The following is a 27167-nucleotide window of genomic DNA, read 5'->3' as shown; positions in this document are numbered from 1 at the left end:
AAAGCTTTTTCAGCTCAGGGCGGCAGCGTTTTGGAAATATCCCTACAGAGTTTTCTATTTTGCTAAAATGCCTTTGAAATTTTTATTACTTATTCAATTCACAAAATAACTTTTCCTTGAACCTGAAGGTCTCAGCCTTATTATAAAATATGTATAGTGTCTATTTAGACCAGCTTTCAGCCAAAAGTATCAATAATTTACGAAAACATCAGACAGCATGAGCTTAGGGATCAAGCTGTAGATTTTAATAAAATGCTAAAACAGTCAGGTGGGCACAAGTCGAACCCTTCGACGCAGGTGCTAGCATAGTAAAACATTTATTTATTTTATATTTTTGTATACTTTATTAAGTATTTTAGCAGACATAATCCGAAATGGACTTGTGAAATACTGGACATGAAACACTGGAAAATAAATATTTTTGGATTTGGTTAGTTGTTGCTTTGAAATACAAAACTAGGTAGACAAACAATTTAGTGGGTACGAACTTGTAATAAACTACGATAGCTCTCTGCTAAATATGAAGTAACTCCTTCTATTTAAATTATAAGTTGGATTAATAAGTTTCATACTATTAGAATTATTACTATTATTTATATTAAATTGATAAGAATATTACGGCTGAGTTGCACCACCGAACTTTAACAGTAACTACGAGTATAACGATAACCAGTGTTTTGTATGGAGTTTGACAGATTTCTGACTATTGTTAAAGTTATTGTAACATGGTGCAACCCAGCCTAAGTAAACCATTTATTACTTAGGTACGCCTCGTCGTCGTTTCAGCCAAATGACGTCCACTGCTGGACAAAGGCCTCCCCAAGGTTTTCCATAATGAACGGTCCTGCGCTGCCCGCATCCAGGCTCTTCCCGCGACCTTTACCAGATCGTCGGTCCACCTAGTAGGAGGCCTGCCCACGCTACGTCTTCCAGTCCGTGGTCGCCACTCGAAAACGCCTACGACACTCCGATTTGTACACAATAATCTTTGCATAAAAACTCATAACTCTTCACCAGAAAGTGATTGTGAAAAATAAATCCGTCATAACAGTTCACAACTCGGAATCAATAAGGGAATGCGAAATCTAATCTCAATCAGGTGGCGTCACGAGAACTTGTCGAAGTGAAATTGCTTACGACCCTTGAAAGTTCAGTTAAGTTCCATTCGTGTAAGTGGAAGAATGATTGGTAATTATTTACGGAAACCTTTACTTCGAGTAATCTTATTTCAATAACATCATTTAAATATTACCTAAGTCTGTCGTCATAACAACAACAGCATTGTTGTGTTCCGGCAGTTAGAGGTAAGATAGCCAGTTCCTCCACCGTAGTTGAGGATTCCGAGTGAAGCTCGCTTCCACCTTCGGCCTGATCATCACTTACCATCAGGTGAGATACAGGCCAAGAACTTCCTTGTTGTGGATAAAAAAAATTCATGAGTCGGTTAATGACTTATCCGCCATTTTGTGCTTGGGAGGGCACATTAAGCCATTGGTCCCGCTTGTTGGTTGTTGGTCCGGTTGAAAACCAGCTTCTCGACATGAAGTTTGTGTCATGTCACGATTTTTGCTGAGCGGGTCTCTTCAGCATAGCTTATTTTTAAGAAAAGTTTATGTACTTCAACTTTTGTTTTGTTATATGCAGAATTAAGTTTTTCTTATCATAATGTTATCTTATCTTTGAACTATGTCCAGATACTTTTATAACATCTCATTAAATCTGACTGTGTATTGTAATCTGGGTCTGAATATTCCGATCAATACTTATTGTATTTTATTATTTAATGTCAAAATTGACAATGTAACCAAAATAAATTAAACCCCGAAATAACTTTTCTATTTCTAGCTAATACACAGAATCACAGTTCGATTCTATAAATGCGTGTGAATTAAATAGAAACGAGCTCTAGGGTTTGCTTTGTACTTACAAACAATACATATTTATGACGTATATTTAGAATATTCCTAACCTCTGAGAAATAAAGGTTTCTTTATTTGTTCGACAATTTTCAAAAGTTTTACAAGTTCTCAGGTTTTTAGTCCATACTTACAATTAAGAAATTCTTAGTTTAGAAACAAAATACCTACCAATTAACAAGAAACTAAAGTGTGATTGGAAGAATCTACCTGCTTATTTCCTTACGTGAAATCGTGTAAAATTTTCGGTTTCCCTCGAAAAATAATTATGTAATTACACTTTACTTGCCATACATAATAGGTTTTAGTTTCGTGGTACCAATATCGTAAGTAGTTAGAGCCGTCGCCCACGGTGACTTTTTGTAGTATCGCAACTAACGCGCGTTAGTCGCATTTGCAACGCGCTACTAACGCGCGTTTTCCGGGATTTCCACTTACAAGGTGGACAGACTACATCATAAAGGTAGCAGGGAAGTGCTGAATGCAGGCCGCTACCAAACAATCAACATGGAAAGCATTGGAGGAGGCCTATGTTCAGCTGTGGACGTCCTATGGCTGAAATGATGATGATGATGATGACTAACGCGCTACAGCATCGCGACTGTATCGTTGCAAACGCGCGAACGTCGGACGGGCAACTGGCCTTGGAGCGGGCGACACAGTGAAAGGTGCCGGGAGCGACGACGGCGGCGCGTGAAGGCGATCCCACACTTGGCCACCGAGCGGCGCGCACGACACTCATACTTACGCATAGTAATTTCATTAATAACCTGTTGTTGTGGCTTCGTTTATATACAGAAATTATAATAACTTTAATACAGTCCACTCGCGTTATTATTCAAGACCTGAGGCTCAAACATTGGTCCTTCTACCGTAAAAGAAGCACAGAAGAAACCTACAAGCCATCGTGACAACTTGGTTGAACTTTGGACTCGACGTGTCGACCGCTGTGACAAGTCATCGTTCTCATCAATTTATGGACGGAAGGTTAAAGACATCCGTGAGTTCGTTCCAATTTTTTCCTTTCCCATCCAACATTTTAATTAATTATTATTAATATCAGTGTTTGATAATATTATTTTCCCATTTCCATTTCTACTCATACTATCGCATTCTTCGCTTCTAATTTGACCAGACAGTTTTGATTGTCAAATCCATATAAATATTGCACAGTTGCACTTTAATTTATACTTCCATTCATTTTTTCGCACGGCTTACGTAATCAAGGCCAACGACCCGTATCGATACCTGCGCCTACGCTTTCACTTTTATTTGCTTAGGTTCTTTGTTATCAAACAGCTGTGCATTATTCTGAATAGGCCATTCAATTTTATTACTTTATTGCATCGGTTATCATTATCACAACTTCTTATTTAAATACCTTTTAATCACATTCAAAATGTCATTAGACAAATTAATAAAAAAGCGTAGTAGCATGAAAGCAAAATCAACACATTTTGAAAACTTTTTGAACGCACTTTTATGTACAAAANTAATATCAGTGTTTGATAATATTATTTTCCCATTTCCATTTCTACTCATACTGTCGCATTCTTCGCTTCTAATTTGACCAGACAGTTTTGATTGTCAAATCAATATAAATATTGCACAGTTGCACTTTAATCTATACTTAGTCTTGTCTTCTATTCATTTTTTTCGCACGGCTTACGTAATCAAGGCCAACGACCCGTCTCGATACCTGCGCCTACGCTTTCACTTTTATTTGCTCGGTTCTTTCACAGTAGATATATGAGCTAAAGCAGTACGGAAACTTAGCCCTTTCGGCGAGTTAAATACCTACACTTCAACTGAGTGTTAGGGTTGGCACTCTTAATCTTTATAAAATTAATAAGGTTCTGACTTCCTTATTTATTAAAACGTTTATTTAGGTTTTTTAATTATCAAATACCTAATGANTGATGATGAGTATGCGGAGCGAGCCCAGTTCGAGGAGCGTTACTACTCCCTGCTGGCTCGAGCGCGCAAAGCATTGGCTGTGTGCTCTGCTGAGCGTGCTCGCTCGGAGGCGGGTTCTGTTCTGATGCGGGCTCCAAATCAGGTGCATCGTTTAAAAATAATTTTGTGCGCTTACCTAAAATTGATTTGCCACACTTTAATGGTAGCTATGAGTATTGGTTAGAGTTTAGAGACACCTTCTGCTCATTAATTCATAACAGCGATTGCATCGATGACATCAACAAGTTCCACTACCTCCGTGCGTCACTTGAAGGCCAAGCATCGGAGATAATAAAAAATATAGATTTTAAGGGTGATAATTACGCAATGGCTTGGGACTTGTTGTGTGAACGATACAATAACAGTAGACTCTTAGTAAATAACCATGTACAGGCTTTGTTTGATGTAGAAACGCTGACTAAAGAATCATCTTTATTGTTGCGCCAGCTTATTGACACTGTTAACAAAAACATACGGGCACTTAAAACATTAAAGGAACCTACTGAGCACTGGGATACTCTCATTATATTTATGATATCTAGAAAGCTTGATTTCACTACTAGTAGGCATTGGGAGGAGTATCGCAATACTCTGTCGGGTTCTCCAACTCTAACGCAGTTTTGTACCTTCATATCTAACAGAGCTGATTTATTAGAAACTTTAGAAAATAATCAAGCTAAATTAAACACACAAAATAATAACACTAAACAAAAAAGCTTTATTGTAACTAATATTGGGGAACATACAAGCAATAATAACTTACAAAATAAAAATCTACAAAATAATAATTTACAAAATAACACTAACCTAAATAACAAAATATCAAAATGTCCTTTATGCTCAAATGATCATTTGCTTTATACTTGCGAGTCATTTAGAGTTTTATCTGTTGAATCACGATTACAAAAGGCAAAAGAATTTAAAGTCTGTCTAAATTGTTTACGCTCAAGTCATACCACACAAAAATGTAGATTGTCAGGATGTAAATATTGCAAGGCCAGACACAATACGCTTTTGCACATTGAGCCGACTGAGCAGACATATCAAGACCCCATGCCATCTACTTCTACTAGTGTTGCTTTATCTGCAGATACAACAAAACAGCCTACTAGCGCACCCAATGTTTTGCTGTCCACAGCTATTGTGAAGGTGGTGAGCCACAACGGCGAAAAGCTCAACGCTCGGGTACTGCTCGACAACGGCAGCACGGCGAACTTCATTACCGAGAGCCTCTGCACAAAACTGGGTTTGTCACGACGCAATGCAGCCTCCACTGTGACAGGTATCAATCATCAATCTTCTTATAGTACACAGTCTTGCCATCTCAATATTGAGTCTTCCAACGGTGACTATACAGTTGATTTGGACTGCCTAATTTTACCAGAAGTAACAAAGGTTTTACCCACTTCTTTTGTCAATATAGAGAATATTCCTATTCCGTCAAGCCTTCACTTAGCTGACCCTACATTTAATATTCCGTCTGTAATTGACATTCTACTTGGGGCTGAAATATTCTGGAGTGTAGTAGGCTCCGCTTCTATTGATTTGGGCAAACAAATGCCTAAGTTATGTGAGACAAAGTTCGGATGGATCGTATCTGGTCCAGTCTTCAGGGGACCTTCATTTCACACCACTCGACACTCACATTTTTGTAACTTTGCCAATCCCAGTGATACTCCAAACCTGTCTAAATTCTGGGAACTCGACTCGGTTCCTCCAAAACACTCACTATCCCCAGAAGAAAGAGCGTGCGAGTTAAGCTTCACCCAGAACACATGTAGGAACAAGGATGGCAAATTTACTGTTACGATGCCCTTAAAAGATGATCCTACAGTTTTAGGGGAATCATACACTATGGCAAAGCATCGATTTCTGTCTTTAGAGCGGCGTTTTCAACGTGATCCTGACTACAAGGCTACATACGTTGAATTCATGAATGAATACGAACGCCTTGGTCACATGACTGAAAATGTCAACATTACAACACCACATTCAGGTCACGTTGAATACTTCATACCACATCATGGTGTAATAAGAGAGTCAAGCACTACTACTAAATTAAGAAGCGTATTCGATGCTTCAGCTCCATCATCCTCAGGCCTCTCACTCAACGACCTTCAAATGGTAGGCCCCAAGGTTCAAGAGGACCTCTTGTCGATCTTGCTGCGGTTTCGGCAGCATAAATACGTTGTTTCTGGGGATGTTGAAAAAATGTATCGCTGCATCGAAATAGCAACGTCGCAAAGACCTCTTCTTCAAATTATTTTTCGCAATGACCCAAAAAAGCCACTTAAAACATATAGTCTCAACACGGTCACGTATGGAACTGCGTCAGCTCCTTACTTAGCTACCAAATGCTTGGTTAGCCTGGCGGACGCAGCCTCTACTGAAGATGTGAGGTCCGCAATAGCACGAGACTTCTATGTTGATGACTATTTAGGTGGGGGTGCATCTATACCTGAGACAATAGCACTCGTCAAAGAGGTCACAAACATTCTGTCCTCAGCTCATTTTTATTTAAGAAAATGGCAATCTAACAGCCCAGATATTCTAAAGGCCATTTTAGGGGATTCTAATCAGGAAAGTCCCACCTTTTTAAATCTTTCAGACCACAACACCCCATCTAAAACCTTAGGTTTGAACTGGCTATGCAACTCAGACGACTTGTCGTTTTCAATAAATATTGACCATGTAGAAAAGGTCACAAAACGACACATTTTGTCAGTAATTAGCCAAATATTCGATCCCCTAGGATTAGTCGGCCCTTGTATTGTCGAAGCAAAAACAATAATGCAAAGACTTTGGATTGATAAATGTGAGTGGGACAGTAAAGTTTCTCTGGAGATTGACAATATGTGGAGAATGTTTGTGTCAACGCTTCCTTATTTAAATAATCTAAAAATTCACCGCTGGGTTTCTTTCGAATCGGCTGTGAACCATGAAATTCACGTTTTCTCTGATGCATCCGAGAGGGCTTATGGCGCATGTGTATATATTCGATCCATTAGTCAAACTGGCTCTATCACAGTTCGTCTCCTTCTGTCCAGGAACCGTGTAGCACCGATTAAATCCGTTACGATCCCACGGCTTGAACTTTGTGCCGCACTATTGGGGTCAAGACTGTGTACAACCGTTCTTGAGTCACTGACAATGCCAATCCAACAATGCTTCTTTTGGTGCGACTCGATGATCGTACTCGGTTGGCTGAATACTCCTTCGAATCAGCTCAAACCCTTTGTGCGTAATCGAGTCAACGAAATTGTTGAGAGTTCTGCCGGTCACATGTGGAGGTATGTACCGTCGAAAGATAATCCGGCGGATCTTCTTTCTCGCGGGGCGAAGGCTGACACTATCGGTGATAATATTCTGTGGTGGTCAGGCCCAAGCTATTTACAAAATGATGAACAGGACTGGCCTACTATGCCGACAAATAGCGTGAAACAAGATTTGCGTGAAATCATGTTAGATAAGACACGTTATAAATTAAATATTCTATTTTAATAAGCATGATTGATTATTTTAATTCATTTCCTATTTTAAATGTATTTCTCAAAATTAATTAATAAAATATGATGTCAATAAGTCGCTCAAAACATCATGTGGTGTTTCAAGACATTTCCGTTTTCCCCACCACTGTGAACTTGTTTTGATCGACTTATACTTGTTAAATAATAAACTTGTTATAAATTTTATATTGTATTTTAATAAGCATGAATAATTATTTTACATCGTTTACTATTTTATAAATATGTCTACAAAATTATTAATTAAATGTAAAATCAATAAGTCTCTCAAAACATCAGGTGGTGTTTAACGTTTCCGTTTTCCCCACCACTGTGAACTTGTTTTGATCGACTTATACTGGAAATCAATGTCGGAGCGTCAGTCGGAAATAAGACATCGAACTGATCGGAGCTCTTGCTCGCTGTGATTTTTGTAATCAATAAAAGTGTGAAAGTGCTGCTCGTCTATCATTTACCGCCTGGAAGTTATTATCAGAAGCGGGATAGAAAATCACACCTACACAAATGGGTACTGATGATGAAGACCACCGTCATAGGTCGCGAAGTCGAACGCGATCGCGCCGTAGTAAACGGCCACATAGACACGACAGTTCTTCTGAGTCAGAAGACAAACTTCGAAGAAAGGAAAGAAAACGCCTGAGAAAGCATAAGCGCAGCCGAAAGTCTGCAAGGTCAAGAAGTTCTGGGAAATCCTTGGATGGAAGAACATCGTCAGAATTGTTAACAAAGCGGACTTCTAATGATGGGAGCAGCATCGTTATAACCAATCAGGCAAGTGAAAATTCACATATTTACGAATAATAGACCTAGAATATTATGTACCTAATACGTATTTTCAATTTTTTCGTTAGTACGCATGCATACTAGTATATTATTTATATTCCGGTATTATTATTATTTTTTTTCTTCTCCATTTTTTCTCTTTCTTGTTCTTTCATTCCTTTGTCTGATTAATTACCCTTGTAAAAGCTTGCATTATATTGTTTTTTTTTTAAGAAAAGAAATAACCTTGACTAGTATTTTTTTAGTTACTTCCAGTCAGTGCTTTTGTTTAATGCTATTAATGTCCACTGTATTTAATACTAAAACTATTTATTTATCCTTGAATGCTACATAAATTGGTACATATTAGGTATACTAGCTGCCTACTATTCAGTCATAATTATTGATAGTTAAATAAAATCTTTTTACTAACAAATTCGTTTAAGATACATGGAAATCAAATATAATAATTTATTTACTATTTATTACTATTTGTGACAATATAGGTATATTATGTATACCCAATAGAGATGTTAGCGTGGAGGTTCTTAGACAGAATTACTTTCAGTGTATTAAACTTTTTATGTGTTCCGACTCTAAGCTTATTTGCTACATACATGCTTTTCCTTATTCTTTACAAAGTTTTGATATTTATGTTTTATTTGAATAATGATACTCTGAAATAAAATATTTCAGAGTTCTGAAGCTGATCCATGTCCTGCTACTACATCAAGCCACGTGTCAGAGCTACTGCCACCTAGTGGATCCAGATCGAGAACACCATTGGCGACTGCGGAGCCTGTACCTGCGGAGGAACAACACTCCACTCAGACGAACCGTGAGCCTATTACATTATCTTCATTTCCCCGTCATAGTGAACATAATATTTCGGCGAATTCTGTAAATACCGTTACAATTAATGCTAACGATTTTGCTTTATTACTACAGAATATGTTAAAACCTACTCATGGCATTTCATATGATAAAAACATTATTCCTAATTTTGATCCTACTGAAAAAAATCAGAAAATCGAGAGTTGGATTGCTAAGGTTAACGAGTGCGCGAAAATATACAATTGGTCTGATGAGCAAACCTCTCATTTTGCCCTGCCTAAACTGACTGGTCATGCTCAAAAATGGTATCAGGGTTTGCAAACGATACTTTTAACTTGGCCTGAATGGCAAGAACGTTTAATAAGAGCTTTTCCATCGGAGTCCAATTATGGAGCTTTATTATCGGACATGTTAGACCGTAGAATGAGAGTAGGGGAGTCAGTGGATGATTATTACTTTGAAAAAATAACTCTATTAAATGCATGTGAAATTAGAGGCAAAAAAGCAGTCGACTGCTTAATATACGGAATTGATGATCGAATGATTAGGTCCAGCGCTTCTTCAGCTAAGTTAAATGACCCTGAAGATGTTCTTAAATTTCTGAAGGATTTGGGTAGAGAATCTGATCACCGATTTAATCGACAAAAAAGTAATTTTACAAACTCTAAGGATATAATATGCAATAAATGCAATAAACCAGGGCATCGAGGTGCGCAATGCCGCAATATTGCATCGGAAATCACTTGCTATAATTGCAAAGAGAAAGGTCACACGTTTCACAGATGTAGTAAACCCATTATAACATGCGACATCTGTCGCCGCTTTGGCCATAAGTCTAATGATTGTTTTAACAATAAATCAAAAGATTTTTCTGAAAATAAATCTCATGGTAATTCTAAACCTGGTGAGAAAAGAACTATGTTGACTAGAGCGAATAAAACAGATAGCAAGTTTTGTAAGAGAGCACTTATTAATGACGTTATCGAAATGCAATGTTATATAGATTTTGGGAGCGATTGTACGCTTATTAGTAAAACGGTCGTTGAACAGTATTCCCTACCCATATTCAATGATAACATACCTACAATTCGTGGATTTGGCAATCATGTTTATACACCATTAGGTAGGACGCAAATTAAAGTGTTACTCGGGGAAGTTGCCGCACAAATTGACGCGTATGTAGTTGAGCCTTCTATGATGGACGAGCCATTATTGATAGGACAAAACTTCACAGAGAGGCCGGAAGTTTTGGTCATTAAAACTACCGATCAGCTTGATATACTCAAACGAAACGGGTCACTTGAATTTTCCCATTTACCAATTGATAATGACGTCCAAGATAAAGTAGTGTTGAGAATATCAGCACATACTACTGTCGATCATATACAATTCGTTGACTGTATGAATATAAATAATTGTACATGTGACATATTAGTAGAAGGTAGTGCTCGAAACACAGGAACTGCGGACTATCAGATTTTAGGCGGTGTTTATAGTTTGTGTGAGGGCAAATGTAAAATTGGGGTACAAAATTTTTCTAAAAATTCTCTCAAGTTATTGGAAGGCTCTGTGCTAGTGCGAGCTAATACCATTATCGATGGTGATACTGGACATAATGCCAAAATAATTAAATGTAACAGAATTTCTGATAATGCTAATCTTCCACCGATTGACCTAAAAGAAATTAATATCAATGACGAACTTTCTATGTCACAAATTGATTCTGTAGTTAAACTTATTAACAAATATAGAATATGTTTTGCCCAAAATCTGTCTGAATTAGGTTGCACACATGTAACAGAAATGGATATAGCCTTAAATGATGAGTCACCTGTTGTACANGAGTTCTGCCGGTCACATGTGGAGGTATGTACCGTCGAAAGATAATCCGGCGGATCTTCTTTCTCGCGGGGCGAAGGCTGACACTATCGGTGATAATACTCTGTGGTGGTCAAGCCCAAGCTATTTACAAAATGATGAACAGGACTGGCCTACTATGCCGACAAATAGCGTGAAACAAGATTTGCGTGAAATCATTTCACACTTTATTTATAATAATAATCAATCATCTAACGCTAATCAATCACCAACCATCATACAATCATTAATTCACTATCATTCTAATTTCAATCGCTTACAAAGAGTCTTAGCCTATATTAAAAGGTTTATTTACAATTTAAAAAATAAAAACTCTAAACTACACGGCGCTCTTTCTAGCGATGAGTTAAACGATTCATTGATGTGTTTACTACGCAGCGCACAAAGAGAGATGTTTCCGGAGGAACTAAATATTTTGGAGTCGGAAAGATCTCTACCGCGTAAAAATAGACTTATTTCATTAACGCCATTTCTGGACTCTGAAAAGGTCGTACGAGTGGGCGGTAGACTCGATAATTCTCCTTACGACTACAATATTAAATACCCAATACTGCTTTGTAGTAAACACCACTTAACTAAAATGCTATTTCATGTGCAACATTTGAAAATGCTTCATGCAGGGCCTCAACTTTTACTGGCAAATTTGCGTCTTAACTATTGGACTTTAGGTGGCAGGAATCTTGCTAGGTCAATTGTCAGACAATGTGTCAAATGTTTTAGATTTAAATGCCAAAATATACAACCTATAATGGGACAGCTGCCTTTATCAAGAACTAACTTAGAATATCCCTTTTTTGATTGCAGTGTTGATTATGCTGGTCCTGTACTCATAGCAGACCGTAAAGGTCGGGGTTGTAAGCTCACAAAATCATACCTATGCATCTTCGTTTGTCACGCAACTAGAGCAGTGCATCTAGAGCCCGTCACTGACCTCACAAAAGAGGGCTTCATCGCAGCACTTAATCGTTTCGTTTCTCGCCGCGGCAAACCGCAAAGCATCTTGTCTGACAACGGCACGAATTTTGTCGGAGCCCATAATGAGCTACAAAAATTCTTAACCGACTCATCTTCTGATGTTGCATGTGAGATGTCTCGTGAAGGCATCAGCTTCTCATTCTCACCGCCATATTCACCTCATTTCAACGCAATGGCCGAAGCCGCGGTTCGCTCTACCAAGCACCATTTGAGGAGGTTGTTGAGTCTCACTAACTTCACATATGAAGAGTTAGCAACCTGTCTGTGTCAGATCGAGGCCGTTTTGAATTCTCGTCCACTAACTCCTCTATCCACCGATCCTTCCGATTTTTCTGCTCTCACTCCTTCCCATTTTTTAATTGGACGACCACTTACGTCTGTACCGTGTCCGCAGATCCCTGAGAAGAACATCAGCTGCTTTGACCGATTCAAGAGGATTGAATACATCCGACAGCACTTCTGGCAGAGATTTTCTCATGAGTACATTTCCTTGCTTCAGCAAAAAACCAAGTGGTCCACTTCTTCTGGCCAGCTCACTGAAGGAATGCTCGTGCTTCTTCGGGACAAGGCGCTACCACCGTTAGTTTGGGCCTTGGGTCGCGTGGTGCGCACCTATCCTGGACCCGACGGCGTTACCAGAGTCGCCGAACTAAAAACGAGGAGAGGCAACGTCACAAGAGGGTTCAACAACATTTGCCCTCTTCCCTTTGAAGAGGTCAAGGGGCGGGAGGATGTTCGCGCCCGGGCAACTGGCCTTGGAGCGGGCGACGCAGTGAAAGGTGCCGGGAGCGACGACGGCGGCGCGTGAAGGCGATCCCACACTTGGCCACCGAGCGGCGCGCACGACACTCATACTTACGCATAGTAATTTCATTAATAACCTGTTGTTGTGGCTTCGTTTATATACAGAAATTATAATAACTTTAATACAGTCCACTCGCGTTATTATTCAAGACCTGAGGCTCAAACAATATCGGGAAGAAAGTGGGGGGAGGATGGAGCGATCGCATGGTAATTTTGTGCCGCGCGTTTGAATCGCGACAGAAACGCAACAGTTTTGCATTTGCATCGCCGCGACAGAAGCGCGTTTATGTGGACGAGGGCAAACAGCTAGCGACCGCATTACTACTGTATCGATGCGAACGCGCGACAGAATCGCTACTGCATCGCTACAAAAAGTCGCCGTGGGCGAGGGGCCTTAAAGTTGTCCATAGATATTATTCGTATAGACAACATGTCATATATTTTTGTTTCAAATTCGACCTTATTACAATTACATAAGATATAATATCAATGTTTAGCTTGATGTGCTGTCGTCTGTACTTTACGCTAGAAAAACTTTGACGAGCTCGTGGTATCAATTATTTAACGGCAAATAAGTTGCTTCTGGTGCGTGAAGTTTACGCCTTCAACGAATTTATTAGAACAGGGCTGGATTTGGGGTTTGACGTCACGAGTTCAAGTATTTTTACCTCACAAAATGCCTCTTTTTTCTCAAATCAAATCATTTATTTAGTACTTAGGCCCTTTCCAGGGCGCTTTAATACGTCCCAAATATAGCTTGCGCTACTCCCACTCCAACTGAAACCCAGAAAAAGGATTTGTCAAAACCTTACTTTTATTTTTTATTTTTTATGCTCATCTTTTGATTTAGAAACCCAGCAGTTCTTTTTATTAGTGACAACGTAATCAGCATTAAAGGCTCCAGACGAGTTCCTAAGCTTGATACCAAGAAAAAATTATCGTCCCCTACATTTAGATTACTGAAAATAATCCTTCAAGCCCCGCGAATCGAGCGAGACACAATAGATAATAAATTTTTACGTGGTCATATGCGACCGCTTGGGGATTGATGGGATAATAGTACCTAATTGCAATATTTATTATTATTTTAAAGGTTCGTTCGTTCGTTAGTTTCAGCCGAAAGACTTCCACTGCTGGATAAAGCCCTCCCCCAAGGCCTAGGTATTTTTCTTCAATTTCGAAAGGAAAAACTTAGTCCGTCCCTGTGTGCTCGCGTCGTTCACTTCAGAAACACGCTGGTTGTTACTACAAACTTGGCCTAGTGATGGCCGTCATTTCTGATTTGTCGGTGTAATAAACGTGAAAATATCACAATATAACGTGGAATTACTTAAAAGAAATGAAAGATTCCCAAAAGTCTTAGGTATTCTGACTGTCAAAAGTTTAACGGGTTCTTTTCGTTATTCAATTGTATTAAAAAAGCTTTCATGTAATTTCAAATGAAATACGAAACAAAAGTTTTTCTTGTTTTAGTGAGCTCTAATTCTAATTTTTTCTATAATAAGTTGAGGAAATTAGACCTAGGGACCCAATTTGTAGAATAATGAATGGGTTAGCTCCTTGTTAACATTTAAAAAATTATAAATAGCATAGCACGTTTTGGAAGTTTTTCAAAGATCATTCTTGCTAGCCGTATAGGTGATTTCCAGGAAAAGAGGACCTGGAAAGGACTTACTTTGAAATTACTCCGAAATTACTCCGAAATTACTTTGTGCAGCTTTTGTTAGATTATTTCAAGAATCAAAATAAATCAAATGTCATCGATATAAACATCCCAGTTTGTTCGCAAACGGTTGAACGAACACTCGTCGGATTCGGCTTGCGCGGCGTACCTATGTGTACCGCTCGTAACGCTCGAGCTGAAATTTGTTTTCAAGTGTATGGGGATTTAGTTAGAGTTTTAAAATGCATGGAGTTGAAATTCGACTTCGCAATATTTACAAGCGAAATAGTTTAAGTATACAAATATCTAAGTAACGTGCTATAATGTTATTGTCAAAATATCGAATTAATAGTACTTATTAATAAAAAACTTTAATTTACAGCACACAAAACCAGGGAAGAAAGAAATACACATAAGAGACAATACAATTTATGCGGTCTTAGGATTTGTAATAATTAATAGGATTACTATGAATAAGGGATTAGTAAACAGTATTAAATTGAACATTTCAATCAGCACTATCCTCAATAATCTACCGACATACACTCATGTAAAGAACTAAATTAGATTATAACAAACAATAAGACCCTATTTGGGGTAACAGTGGCGAAATGTGTCTCTAAAATGTGGGGTATATAGTCTGCAAATTGAAATTTCCCCACGATCCACTCCGGGCCCATCTAATCTCTTAAATAATAGCGTTTGAAACAATAAACTCAGATTTGGGACGTCATTTCGTGAAGATTACGCGCGCCATTTGTGATATGGCCGGCGATGAAGAAGGTTGGGACGATGCAGATCGTGTTACGGCGAGAGGCGAAAAAGATAAGAATTCATAAAAAAGCTGAACTGTCATGCAGTTTTGGGTTTGATGTTACTTTGAAAGTGTAATAGACACTGTGTTTTATTTTTTTGTGTGGTTAAAAAATCAAAGGTCTAAAGACCACAAGACTTTTTTGATCCATTTGCACATTTTTTTCTGCGGTAACCCATTATCTGCACCAGTCAGATTATGCGCAGAAATAGCGTTAGAGACCGTTGCGGAAAGCAGCCCCAATCTGTGATGACCTTAGGGAGACTCATATCAAACTTCTTAAGACTGATCATGATGATGAATAAACAATTTGACAAGGTAATAAGAGAAGATCAATAAATAATTTGAATAAATTGAAGCTATTCTAAGTTCCCTATTTATAGTACGAGGTCGTGGAGTAAGATATCAACGTCAACCCCAAGTTTATAATGAAGTGTCACTTAAAGGAAACATCATTAGACATTATTGAAGGGCAAGTTTGGTGTAACAATATTTGCCTGTCCATAACGGAGCGTCAACCCTACCCTACAATCGGGTGTGCACACACTACGAGCGTTGACGAAACAACTACGTATTATACCAGTGAATGTATTGTGTCAACACCTTATTTTATGTTTTGTAGAGACAGATTATATAAATCATATTACCACTACATATTAGCAGAAGTGTAAAAAAAACACCAGGCACCAACTTAAGGCTTTCGTTCTTAGCTATCGTGTCTGACGTGGCTCAATCGGAATGACGAAATGGCTTAACAGTAATGGCTTAACACACACAATAAAATCTTGGTAAGTAACAACTCTCTTGACCATGCATGGCACATTAAAGGGGTCAAATAAGAGTCAGGATATACAAGCAAATTCAACAATCGTTGAAAGAGAGGAGACTTGACAACCGCTGAAGTTTTTCTTATCTCAATAAACAACTTGATTTTTAAACCAAAAGTTTTAGTAATAATTAGAGATGAAACGGATAGTTGTTTGGCCGGATACCGGATACNCTTAAATCTCTTCGGCGAAAACAGGATAATTTAGATCGAACTTCACTTGGTAAGTTCGTTTGATCATTCAATACTCAAATATTTTTCACTTTTTGTCAATAATTTTTATTGTTGATTTTACTTTAATCTAATTTAGTCTAATTTAATTTATAATATTTATTTTCACATTTATAAAGTTTATGTAAATACATAAGTAATTATTATTTGATTAGTAACTCGGAATTTCACACCCAGTTCACATGTAATTTGCTTACTTAGTTTTGAATTGTTTTAGTGTTCACCTACCTACCCACGTTAACTTATTTAAAAATGTTTTAGTAATAGAATGTGTTTCTTTAATTGGCTTATGTTCAAGTTGTATCTTCCTGCACATTTATGTACAATTTAATGCTGTTGAAACATTGTTAAACAAATAAAATAAAAAATAAAAATAAAAAACTTTCAGCAAATTGTTTGTGCCGAAGAACTAAGCCAAACTTGAAAATTGAAGGGTATTTAGAGTGATACTTATGAAATTGGTAGCTAATACAAAAAATAATCAAGTCATACTGTCTGTTCGAGTCTATCACTATATTCGTGTTCAAGCGAATAATAACAGTGGAGAAGAACCACTAGACTTAGGTACAAGTATTTTCCAGATGACTTTATGATGAGTATAATTCACAAACTTAAGTAATATCAAAGATTTTTTTTCAATGGGACTTTTGAAAAGCGCTTTTACACAATATGAAAAAAATTACATTTACTATCGTTTATTTGACAGTTGAATACCCTAGTCAAATAATAAATCAATTAATATGATTGATTCAATGCTTACCAAAATTAAAACGAAGTAGATACATAAGAAAATACATAAAAAGCGTGAGTTGAGATTAATAAATCGTACAGTTCTTTGTTGAATACAAATAACTAAAAAGCCTGATAAATTATAAGACTACCGAATCCTACAAAACTCAAAACATTTTAAATAAATTAAGCACTCCACAAGATTAAGCATTCAATACACTCAATTCCTCACGCGTAATCTATTGAAACATAATTAAATTCTGAATTTGTTGCTTGAATTTAAAAAGTCGTGTTCAGAATCGAGGAAAATCAAATAGGCGGTATAAAAGCCTTTCATAAAAGCTCTGATTTCGCAATGTTGAGCTTTCAATGGTGTAACTTCATTTCAGAAAACGCTGGGAAATCTCATTGACTATAACTTATTTTGGATGTTATTTTGAGAGTAAGGTATTCCACCAGCTCGCACTAAGCGTTTCGATAACTCTTTTATAATGCGAACAGCTAGGGACTGGAATTCGCTGCCTGCTGCTGTCTTTCCTGAACATTATAATCCGGGCCTTTTCAAGGCGAGAGTGAATAGGCACTTACAGGGCAGACATGTACCATCTTAGACTGCATCTCACTTAACACCAGGTGCGATGGTAGTCAAATGCCTGCCTTGTTATACAATAAAAACCAGTGAAGGCTACTCGTATGTTAGTCGCAGAAGAAAGTTAAACTGACTTAAGATTTGCAAAGAGTTGAATAGAAGAGAGGAAGATGAAGAGAAAGAATAATAGGAAAAGTTAGAAGCATTTTAAAATAGTCCATTTAACCCTATTAAGCTTGTGTTGCGAGTGGGCTCCCCATAGTAGTCCATAGATGGCGGGGTTCGAAGTTCGAACCACCGTTTCTGGTATCTCGATTTGATAAGTCCGACAAATGAAAGTATATATATTATACTAGCGACTCGCCCCTGCTTCGCATAGGTACGATGTATTATACTTATAAGTAAACCTTTCTCTTGAATCACACTATCTATTAAAAAAAGCGCATCAAAATCCGTTGAGTAGTTTTAAAGATCTAAGCATACATAGAGACAGACCTCAGATCATTCGGGACAGACAGACAGGAAAGCGACTTGTTTAATATGTGGTGATACCCGGTTTTCTTACGGAATACGAATAATCACATTACTCACTTCTTTGTGTAAGATGTGACTATAAGTTTATTACAACAACAAAATTTTGTCAAGTATCATTAAAACATTGTCTAGTCTAGCCCAGTCTAGGACAATAAGTGATCTCAAAAGCACTTTCTGCGTCTATTTTTATATATTTGCCTAGACGTCTTTATTGTTCTGTTATTATATTAGTAGACACGATGCAATGGACAGTCAATATTGTATCGGCAATATCAACAGCTCTAACGTAATTTGTGTTGTAAGTCAATTTGCTCCGAACTGTGTCACTACTCAATAGGTATGAAGGTACATCTAGTAACACAGTTGTCTAGAATAGGTACAGAGAGGATCTAAATTTATACGTCTTACGCTATTGGTTGTTGTTGGGCAAAATTTTCTAATACCTACTTATAGAAAGTAATATTATTTCGTATATGATCTTACACTATAAATAAGAAAGTATATCATTCTGCCTGTCTCTATCACTTAAATTGCTAAAAAATTTTGATGAATTTTGGTGTAGGTATAGGTAGGTGTAGGTACATTCTTATAGGTAAGAATGTCATATTCTTAAAATGACAGAAATTTCATTCAACTGAATTCTGGCTGACTGAAATCAAGTGGCAATGGGCGAGGCACATAGCTCGTAAAGCTGATGGCCGCTGGGGCAGGAAAGTTCTTGAGTGGCGACCACGAGCCGGAAGATATAGCGTGGGCAGGCCTCCTACTAGGTGGACCGACGATCTGGTGAAGGTCGCGGGAGGTGCTTGGATGCGAGTGGCGCAGGACCGGTCTTTGTGGCAAACCTTGGGGGAGGCCTTTCAGCTGAAACGAACGAACGAATAATGACTGAAATAGAAGTAGCACTTTGAAACCTTTTATCGATGTAAGCGATATGAAAAATAAATTCAATGCTTTTGGTAAAGTGTTTTTGATCAAACGACGTGCATTGGTAAGTTATCAAAATCAATAGCGAAGCCTTTTCTGACTTTTGATTTAAGTTTGTTTCAAAGACCCATTGTGCAAAGGTTTTGAAGAAAAGAAAGAAGAAAGAAAAGATTCAAAATGGCGGGACACTCAACAATTACATTATTTAATGGGATAGACTAAATCTTCGAACCAATCTGTAGCCATAATATCTTTTCACACCAAGACTTTTTTCTGTCGCAATATACAAAATTACAAATCATATTTCTATAAAAGAAATCTTTAAAGATGCCCGTCTCAGTCAATTACGTACGCTTGAACAAAATAAGATAAAAGTTTCTGTACTTTACCTTGACGACATAAATACTTACTTAGCGAAATTTTTAGCAATGATTCTTTACAAAGTTTATCAAGCCTGAAACTTCGGCATTCTATTTTTATCAGCATTATTGTAACCTGAAAAACGTGAAAAATTGCGTATTGTCGCGATACCGATGGCAATTTTTCCATAAGATTTATAAAGGTTGTCGTTATCTTCCTTTTGATATAAATTGATGTTTTATAGCCTCTGATGGGATTTGAGAGTTTTGTAAAGAAATGTTGTTTGGAACTTCCTGGATGGTATGAATAAGTAAACCTTTATCATTTCGGAAAATCTGTTGAGTTCGACTGCCCGCATATGTGCCGCAGACGACAGATTCTTTTAGGCCGGTAGTTTAGTCGAGTGTTCATCAAGTAAGTATGGACAGTATGAAAGTGCTCACATTACAAAGAATTGGTGTCAGCCGATTCCTCGTTGAAATTAAAAGTCGACGAATCTATCGACCGACCGCTAAAAAATCTCTTGCGGGGATCTTAAACCGCAATATAAGAAAGGTTAAGCAATACCTATAGGATAAGCAAATTGAGTACCTACTCACGATGAATGTGATTTAACGTGAAATTAGGACATTTGACTAAGACAATCAATAAATCAACCACTACATTTTAGAGTCGGAAACAATATTTTTGTTAATAAATACTAATAGGTATTATAAATGCGAAAGAAACTCTGTCTGTCTGTCTTGCTTTCACACCTAAACCACTGAACCGATTTTGATTAAATTTGGCATAGAGATAGTTTGAGTCCCGGGAAAGGACATAGGATAGTTTTTATCCCGGTTTTTGAAACAGGGACGCGCGCGATGAAGTTTTTCTGTAACAGACAAAATTCCACGCGGGCGAAGCCACGGGCGACTTGATTTTAAAAATATTGAGCTCTTAATGTAATACATATCCAAGCTTTATACTTCGTCATATAAATACGGATCAATAACCTCTCAAATGGAGGGCAAAAGGAGAGGTGACATTTCACTAGGTACTTCATAAATTCTGCTACCATTAAGATGGTTAGTATAGCTGTAATGTAAGTGTTACCTATTTGAGGTTTGGCACTTTAGATTTTGTGTTTTGTGCATTAGATTTTACTATTTTCAGACAGATTTAGATAGTAATTACAGTCATTAGTTTAACTATATGCATTTCACATAACTATTTATTTTGTAGCATAAGCGGGTAGGCTTCTAAGACTTTGGAAGGACACCGTCAGGTTTTGGTGAGTAGGCCCTGCCCATCTGGCAGGGAGAGCCTCAGATAAACCACTGGTTCCCCCGGGCCAGTGGGTATGCAATTTCATGCTGCTGACGAAAAAAATGGTGGATTTCTGTGGTGGATAATAATATGTTTTTGTGACGTTACGAGTATGTGGGTTTCAGCCAAGTACACCATGAAAGCTTAGCTACGTCACATGTATGTTAACCCAGTACAGCAGTAGGCTCTGTTCCAACTGGAGGAACCTACTTAGATTTGCGATTATTTTGCCTGTAGATAAGTATTATTACGAAGAGCATTAGGTATTTACTACACTAAAAATACTAATGGATGGCACGCGACTTAGAAAGCGCTTTTAAAAAAAAACTATTTACAGAAAATAAATAACTTTTTACAATAATATTTTTTTAGTACAAAGATAGCAAAAAGGCGCTAGATGCAGGCTGCTACTAAGTGGCCATTATGGAAATCATTGGGGGATTCTTATGTTCATCAGTGGACGTCCTATGACTGAAATGATGATGATAATGATGAAATGACTCTTATGATTTCACCCCCGTGTATTTCGAGAAATTCTTGAACACAATTGACTCCTGAGATTCTTTTTTTTTTTTTTTTTATTTATTGTTCACAAAAGGATACACATCAAATATAAAGATACACTTGCCAAACTGCATTACAGTTTGTCGGCAATAGTTCTCGTCCTTAGTTTTTCGGGCTCAGTTGCACCAGCCTACTTCAACCGTTACCATAGCAGTAACTGGGTGTTTTTTGTATGGAATTTAATAGATTTTTAAAGATTATTAAAGTTACAGCAAGATGGCGCCACCCTTCAATTAACAATTTTGATTTTAGAAATAACTAGCAACTTAATACAGTCCCCTATCACTTATTTCCCACTCCTAAGATTTATTAGGGTTTCCTTGCGGTGTTTAGGTCGCCCATTTGTATACCCGGGTATGACGTAGCATCCAGCTGCGAGACATCAGCTATTAGAGTTGATAATTGATTGAGTGATGTTATCGGTCGGGGAAACTCGGTTACTGTGTTAGTATACAGAGGGTAGTTTGGACACTTGCTATGTTTGAGACTAGCTTCTGCTTATGGTTTCACCTGTGCGGATTATTATTCTGGAGTAGTTAGGGATTTTGCCAATTTTGAGTTTTTTTACGTAGAGTTTTAGACTTAACTAACCAAACGTGTCTCTAAGGCCGTTTGTACTTTGTAGAGTGTAGACAAGTGTTTTCACCGGACGACGGACCGTCAAAATACGGATATCCTTTGTTTGCTGTCAATTTTTTCGCTGGACCTATGTCCGATGCATGTGCACACGTTCATTATAAATAACATTAGCGTTGTCTAACACTGGATATCGCAACTTTTACTTCAATGATCACAACATAGAAAGAGGTTTCCTCTTTTATTGAACACAAACGAGCACCTGGTGGTAAGTTAATACCATAATACCAGTGATGAGTGGTCAATTTTTTTTTCTATCGCTAAACTCGTATTTAAAGCAACAAAAATACCTCAAGCTAATCGGAGCTTTTAACACCTCACGTTGAATTTTACCCAAAAATTTACTTAGGTATTATATCATAAATTATTCTCCGAAATACCGATAATTCAGTCCGTTAATTTTCATCCGTGACTGATTCAATAACCAACCTTTTTATATCCTTGATCAAATTAAAATTAATTAAACACTCGAAAGTGGAAAATTATTTTATTGGGAAACATTACCCTTTTTGTTGGCGCTATTGTTATTCATTCTCCCATTTTTCGAGGTTTTCCTAGAAGCCTCGATCCTATACACTGAGTTACGGTTGCCATATGGCCGGGAAATCCGGGACTGTCCCGGAATTTTGAGTCTTGTCCATAAAGGTAGCAGGAAGGCCGCTACCAACCGGGCGATGCGGAAATCATTGAGGGAGGCCTATGTTCAGCAGTGGACGTCCTATGGCTGAAATGATGATGATGGAGATAGTAGACGTAGCTTACCGTCAAAACTTATTCTCTACTCTCGCTGCGCTACAAAGCGCCAGTTTCCTCACATACCTACATTTTCCTTAAGTCCCAGCCTTCTTATCTTAAAGGAGGGTAATACCTAAAGATTTATTCGTTCCACCAGCGAACAAGAGATGGCGCCACTGAATCACGGCTCAGTAACCTCAGCGCAGATTACACGTTAGGCTGGCGGGATTTGATTCAATTTGGCGTGACTATCGTTATAGGCCAAATTGATCAGACAGCTCGCAGTCATTGGGTCATATACGAGTAATGGACTCCTTTATTAGCGGAGGATTAGCATTAGCAATTCTTAGAACTGCTAAATAATTAATTCCAAAAACGTCCATTGCTGGATAAATCCCTCTTACCAAAGACTTCCACAACGACTGTTTCTGGGTTACCCGTATCCAAGCGCTTCTTGTAACTTTCACCTGGTCGTGCGTGGCGTTTGTATTTTTTTTAACTCCCGTTAGCCCCTCGTACTAAGCTAAATATGCTTGTATCACGAATGAGCTCACCAAAATAGTCGAGCGGCAGCGGGGACCGAGCTCGCGTTCCCCGGATCACAAGTCGGCCAGTCCGACCCCTTCACCGTTCGGCTATCGTGGCTTCAATTAACTTTTGTTGTTCTTTAACCACTGGAATTCTTTAGTTCAATCTAGAATATCTGGGCTATATTAATAAAGAATTGCTCCAAGTTTAATTAGAAGAACCTTACAGTCTTCAATTAATAGAGGAAGAAAAGTGAAATTATGGTTTGGAGAGCTAATGAAATTAATATTCGAATGAATCGTAGAGTCATTTTTTTTTCATTGTTTCGTTCGGCTACATTCAGCTAGCAATATTTAAAGGGCATTCTATAGACGAATTTGTTTGTAATGAGCTGGTTTTTCAATCCAGGCTGTGCTATCTTATCGGGACACGTGGTAAATGGAGCAGTTTCACCGATACGGATGTCACCCATATACCTCGAATATGAAACATGGAGTTAGTAATAGCACCTTCGATTGGCATCCTATTAACTGCTTTATTATTAACTTCGAACTCCTCCTATGTTCTTCTGATTAATTTCGTTGCGGGCCCAATGACAGTTTAACTTTCCCCGGAACAAACTTGACGTTCACTGGTTGGGTTTTTGTTGGCGGTCAAGCTGTAGATTCTGGCTACACAGGAGTTGCGGTGGGAACGAGAGGTGGGGATAGTCCTGTATCGTATTAACTGGCTGTTTGTTCTAGTTTTTCTTTGACTTGAGATAATACAGTTTTCGATGTAAATATTATTGCGCCGTCTCTTTTGTGTATTTCTTTCTTTCTTGTTTTGTGTGGTCTACAATAAAGAGTTAAAGTGTTTATTTATCTATTAGATAACCAATTCACTTTTTTATACAGAAATTAACGTATTCGTTGAAAATGTCGATGGTTTGGTCCGCCGTTTTTAATGTTATTTACTTGTAATCTTTGTGGACCGGTAATTGTGGAAATCCTTGGGGGAGGCCTTTGTCCAGCAGTGGACGTCTTTCGGCTGAAACGAACGAACAAACGAACTTAATCACCTATGTAACATACAGAATCCTACTCGGGTAAGTCCGAATCGCACTTTTTATAGCTCTTTTTAAGAATTGGTCCTATAAGGCACGTCTTAAATTGAATTGAAATATTTTTGCCAAAATTAAATACAACTCACAGAAACTGTATTTTTGTAACCTTGGCTTTTTAGAAACTCAGATTTGAAATGCCATATCGATGCTTCACAGATCCACCTGAGCCCACATCATAGAGGCTTTTAGCTTATCGCCACTTACGTAAAACTGATAGATACCGTATCTGACACCTGATAGCGACGAGAGCCACTTCCAGTTTGTTTACTTGTAATAAATAAATAATAATATTGGAGAGATATGCGTTAAACAATATGAGATGAGTTCCAGCTTATGTTATTTTGGTGATTCAATATTTTTGGATTATGCTTTTAGTGCCTTTTTTCTGTGATGCGGATTCCAGCAACCGATTGTGGCGTGCGTATTATAATCATGCTACTGGTTACGTGCGAGTAGCCCACGTAAATAGGAAAATATGTATGAAATAATGAATGCATGCGGTCCAGATCCGCACGTCTGCCGAAATAATCCGCATCACAGGAAAAAGGCTTAGGATTTAGGCCTAGTTTAGACATGTACGATAACCGCGCAGTTTCTGGATGGTTTTCATAGGCGAGACCTCAGTGGTAACCAGGTTTGATGCAAATTTTAATGTACAAAAACTGCCCAGTAACCGCGCGATTATCGCTGTGCCTGAACCAGGTCTGTCGACTAGACTGGATTAACTATCTGAAACCACAGAATGAGTTGTAGGTCTTTATTATCTTGAGTCAACTGGACTTGATTTAAATTATGTCCAAGAACTTATTAATATGCAATAAATATTATCTACTTGATATTGCCAGAAATAACGGAATTGAGAAACTCAACCCTTTATTTTGTAGTTTATCCAACTAGTCTTAAACCGTGATTGTTGGTGAAGCATGTTTTTTTGTGGCGAAATGATTTTGATGATCTGTATATTGAGAGAGAGACAGAGAACTCTCTCCTTCTGTAGAGAGATATTTTAATTCAATTGTACAATTACAAGCTTAACACAACCTTTATTTCCACCAACAATGGGACTATTCGAACTTGGTTCGAACTGTTGTCCAAGTAAACCGTCCCGAAATAGCATTGTATCGGTTTAAGCCTGTTTGAACTGCTGATTAAGCAGATCCGGGTCGAGCTGCTCATTTCGGTTTAACGAGCTTTTGGACAAATGAAAGCAATACGCATACAAGAAGTATGAAGTAAAGTATGTTTTTTTGTTACTACAATAACTACTAAAACAGAAAAGTAATGGACAGTGAATAAGGTTTTCACCTGACGCCCATGTGAGAATAGCTATAGTCGTTCCACATAATTATTTTAACTAAGGTGTAGAGTTTTTAAGTTAGAGTTAGTATTTAGTAAAGATAGAACTGAAAAAGGTTAACTGGAAGAAAATGCCCAATAGCATTAAGTAGATTAAATAAATAAATAAAAAGAGAAGCTTGGGGCTCTACATGAGACTCGCAAGCCATTATTGTCTCATCTAGGCAATATTTTACTTAAAAATGTTTTATATTTCATTAAAAGAGACATTTGTACCGGAGTTTGAGGATAGTTTTACGAGAGTAAATAATTTGCATCCATTTCCCTTTGTGCCAAAAAATATGTCATCGCAATCATTATAAGGTAAAGGTCACAACACAGGCACAATCGCTTCGAGCTACGCTTGGCAAGTCACGTAGTATCACAGTATATATATCTACTGTGGTAGTATCTACGAAGCACTCAGACGCACGCGCGTCAAACTCTTGTATGGCGATTGTGTCAGTGTTATCACACCTAATTTGATTTCAGTCTCGAGTATCGACCCCCAAGGCAGGGGGAGGTTGCAAATTGCAAGGGGTCTATCGCCCGTGTTCACAAACGATACTTGCTTATGTGAAACAGAAAATCGTACGCACAGCGTTGAATAGAACTCTGTGACGGTTCGTGTGTCACCCTGTGCGTCCACGCGCACTGTGAGACCTCATAGTAATGTTTGTGAATACGGGCGTATTTATTTATTTATTAGCTTTCCGCCCGCGGCTTCGCCCGCGTGGAGTTTTGTCTGTCACAGAAAAACTTTATCACGCGAGTCCGTTTCGAAAACCGGGGTAAAAACTATCCTATGTCCTTTCCCGGGACTCAAACTATCTCTATGCCTTTCATCAAAATTTTCCGTTCCGTTCCGTTCCTTTTTTTGGTTCCGTTTTTGGCGTGAAAGCAAGACAGACAGACAGAGTTACTTTCGCATTTATAATATTAGTATAAAAGTATAGATTCAAGTATGATTCAAGGTTTGCGTCTTTGGGGATGCTCTAATATATTTTATTGGAAGTATTCCAAAGAGTTGTTTAGATTCCATCTTTTGAGTTAAGGATGGCACCAAAATCAAAATCAAAATTATCTTTATTTGTTTAGACTAATTAAATAAGTACTTGCAAAAATCGTCAAATGCTCTTAAGGAGCCTATACATGTCTCATTCTTTTTTTGCCCTACCAGCGCTTCGAGACAAACATTTGGCAAGTGCACCATTCGCCCCACAATGATATTTGCTACCAGGAGGTAGAAGATAGAAGATGAAGATAGATAGAAGAAAAGGTCGTCCTCACGTCCTCTCTTTCTAGTTGAAGGAACAACTCTCTTGTGTCTTTAATAAAACGAACGTATTTTTGCAACTTTGGGCCAATTCAAAATGGGCCCAAAGAGACCTGATACAGACTACTTTCTGTTTAATCGCACTTAGCCTCCCAAAAAAGAAAACATAGATTGAATTTCAGTTTTGTGGATACGTTGTAAACATCTCAGAATCGTAATAACGTTAGTTCAAGAGCAGCCTAATCCGATTATGTCGCTAGTAATCAATAAGCTACGGTACATTTTGCTTTATCTAGATATCTTTGATCGATGGTCTAGTTTTGGACTGTTCAATGTTACACAATATGCCCATCAATTG

At 37.9% G+C, this 27167-nt stretch overlaps 1 protein-coding gene across 3 annotated transcripts; it reads left to right on the top strand.

Moving 5' to 3' along the window:
- Window positions 1-5160: 5160 nt before the first annotated feature.
- LOC114358739 (uncharacterized) lies at window positions 5161-12807 on the top strand. 3 transcript variants are annotated; one of them, XM_028312776.1, is made up of 2 exons: window positions 5161-7154; window positions 10851-12807. In XM_028312776.1, exons 1-2 carry the CDS (start codon window positions 5430-5432, stop codon window positions 12651-12653), a joined length of 3528 nt encoding a protein of 1175 aa, XP_028168577.1. In that variant the 5' UTR covers window positions 5161-5429; the 3' UTR covers window positions 12654-12807. The 3 variants fall into 3 exon arrangements, with proteins under 3 accessions (XP_028168577.1, XP_028168579.1, XP_028168578.1); XM_028312778.1 differs by having other exon boundaries at window positions 5161-7162; window positions 10859-12807; XM_028312777.1 differs by having other exon boundaries at window positions 5161-7179; window positions 10876-12807.
- The last annotated feature ends 14360 nt before the right edge of the window (window positions 12808-27167 follow it).

Source organism: Ostrinia furnacalis, unplaced genomic scaffold (genome assembly GCF_004193835.3).
Source record: "Ostrinia furnacalis isolate ACB-3 unplaced genomic scaffold, ASM419383v2 OfSCF4105, whole genome shotgun sequence".
Taxonomy (NCBI): domain Eukaryota; kingdom Metazoa; phylum Arthropoda; class Insecta; order Lepidoptera; family Crambidae; genus Ostrinia; species Ostrinia furnacalis.
The sequence above is the reverse complement of the archived record's forward strand: the minus strand, read 5'-3'. Positions and strand labels throughout refer to the sequence as shown.

What these genes read in the sequence shown, in the direction of transcription:
- LOC114358739 (XM_028312776.1), top strand. Translation starts at nt 5,430, where the DNA reads ATGCCTAAGTTATGTGAGACAAAGTTCGGATGGATCGTATCTGGTCCA. An exon ending in TTGAGAGTTCTGCCGGTCAC is followed by an intron (nt 7,155 to 10,850) that starts ATGTGGAGGTAT and finishes TCTGCCGGTCAC; the next exon opens with ATGTGGAGGTATGTACCGTC.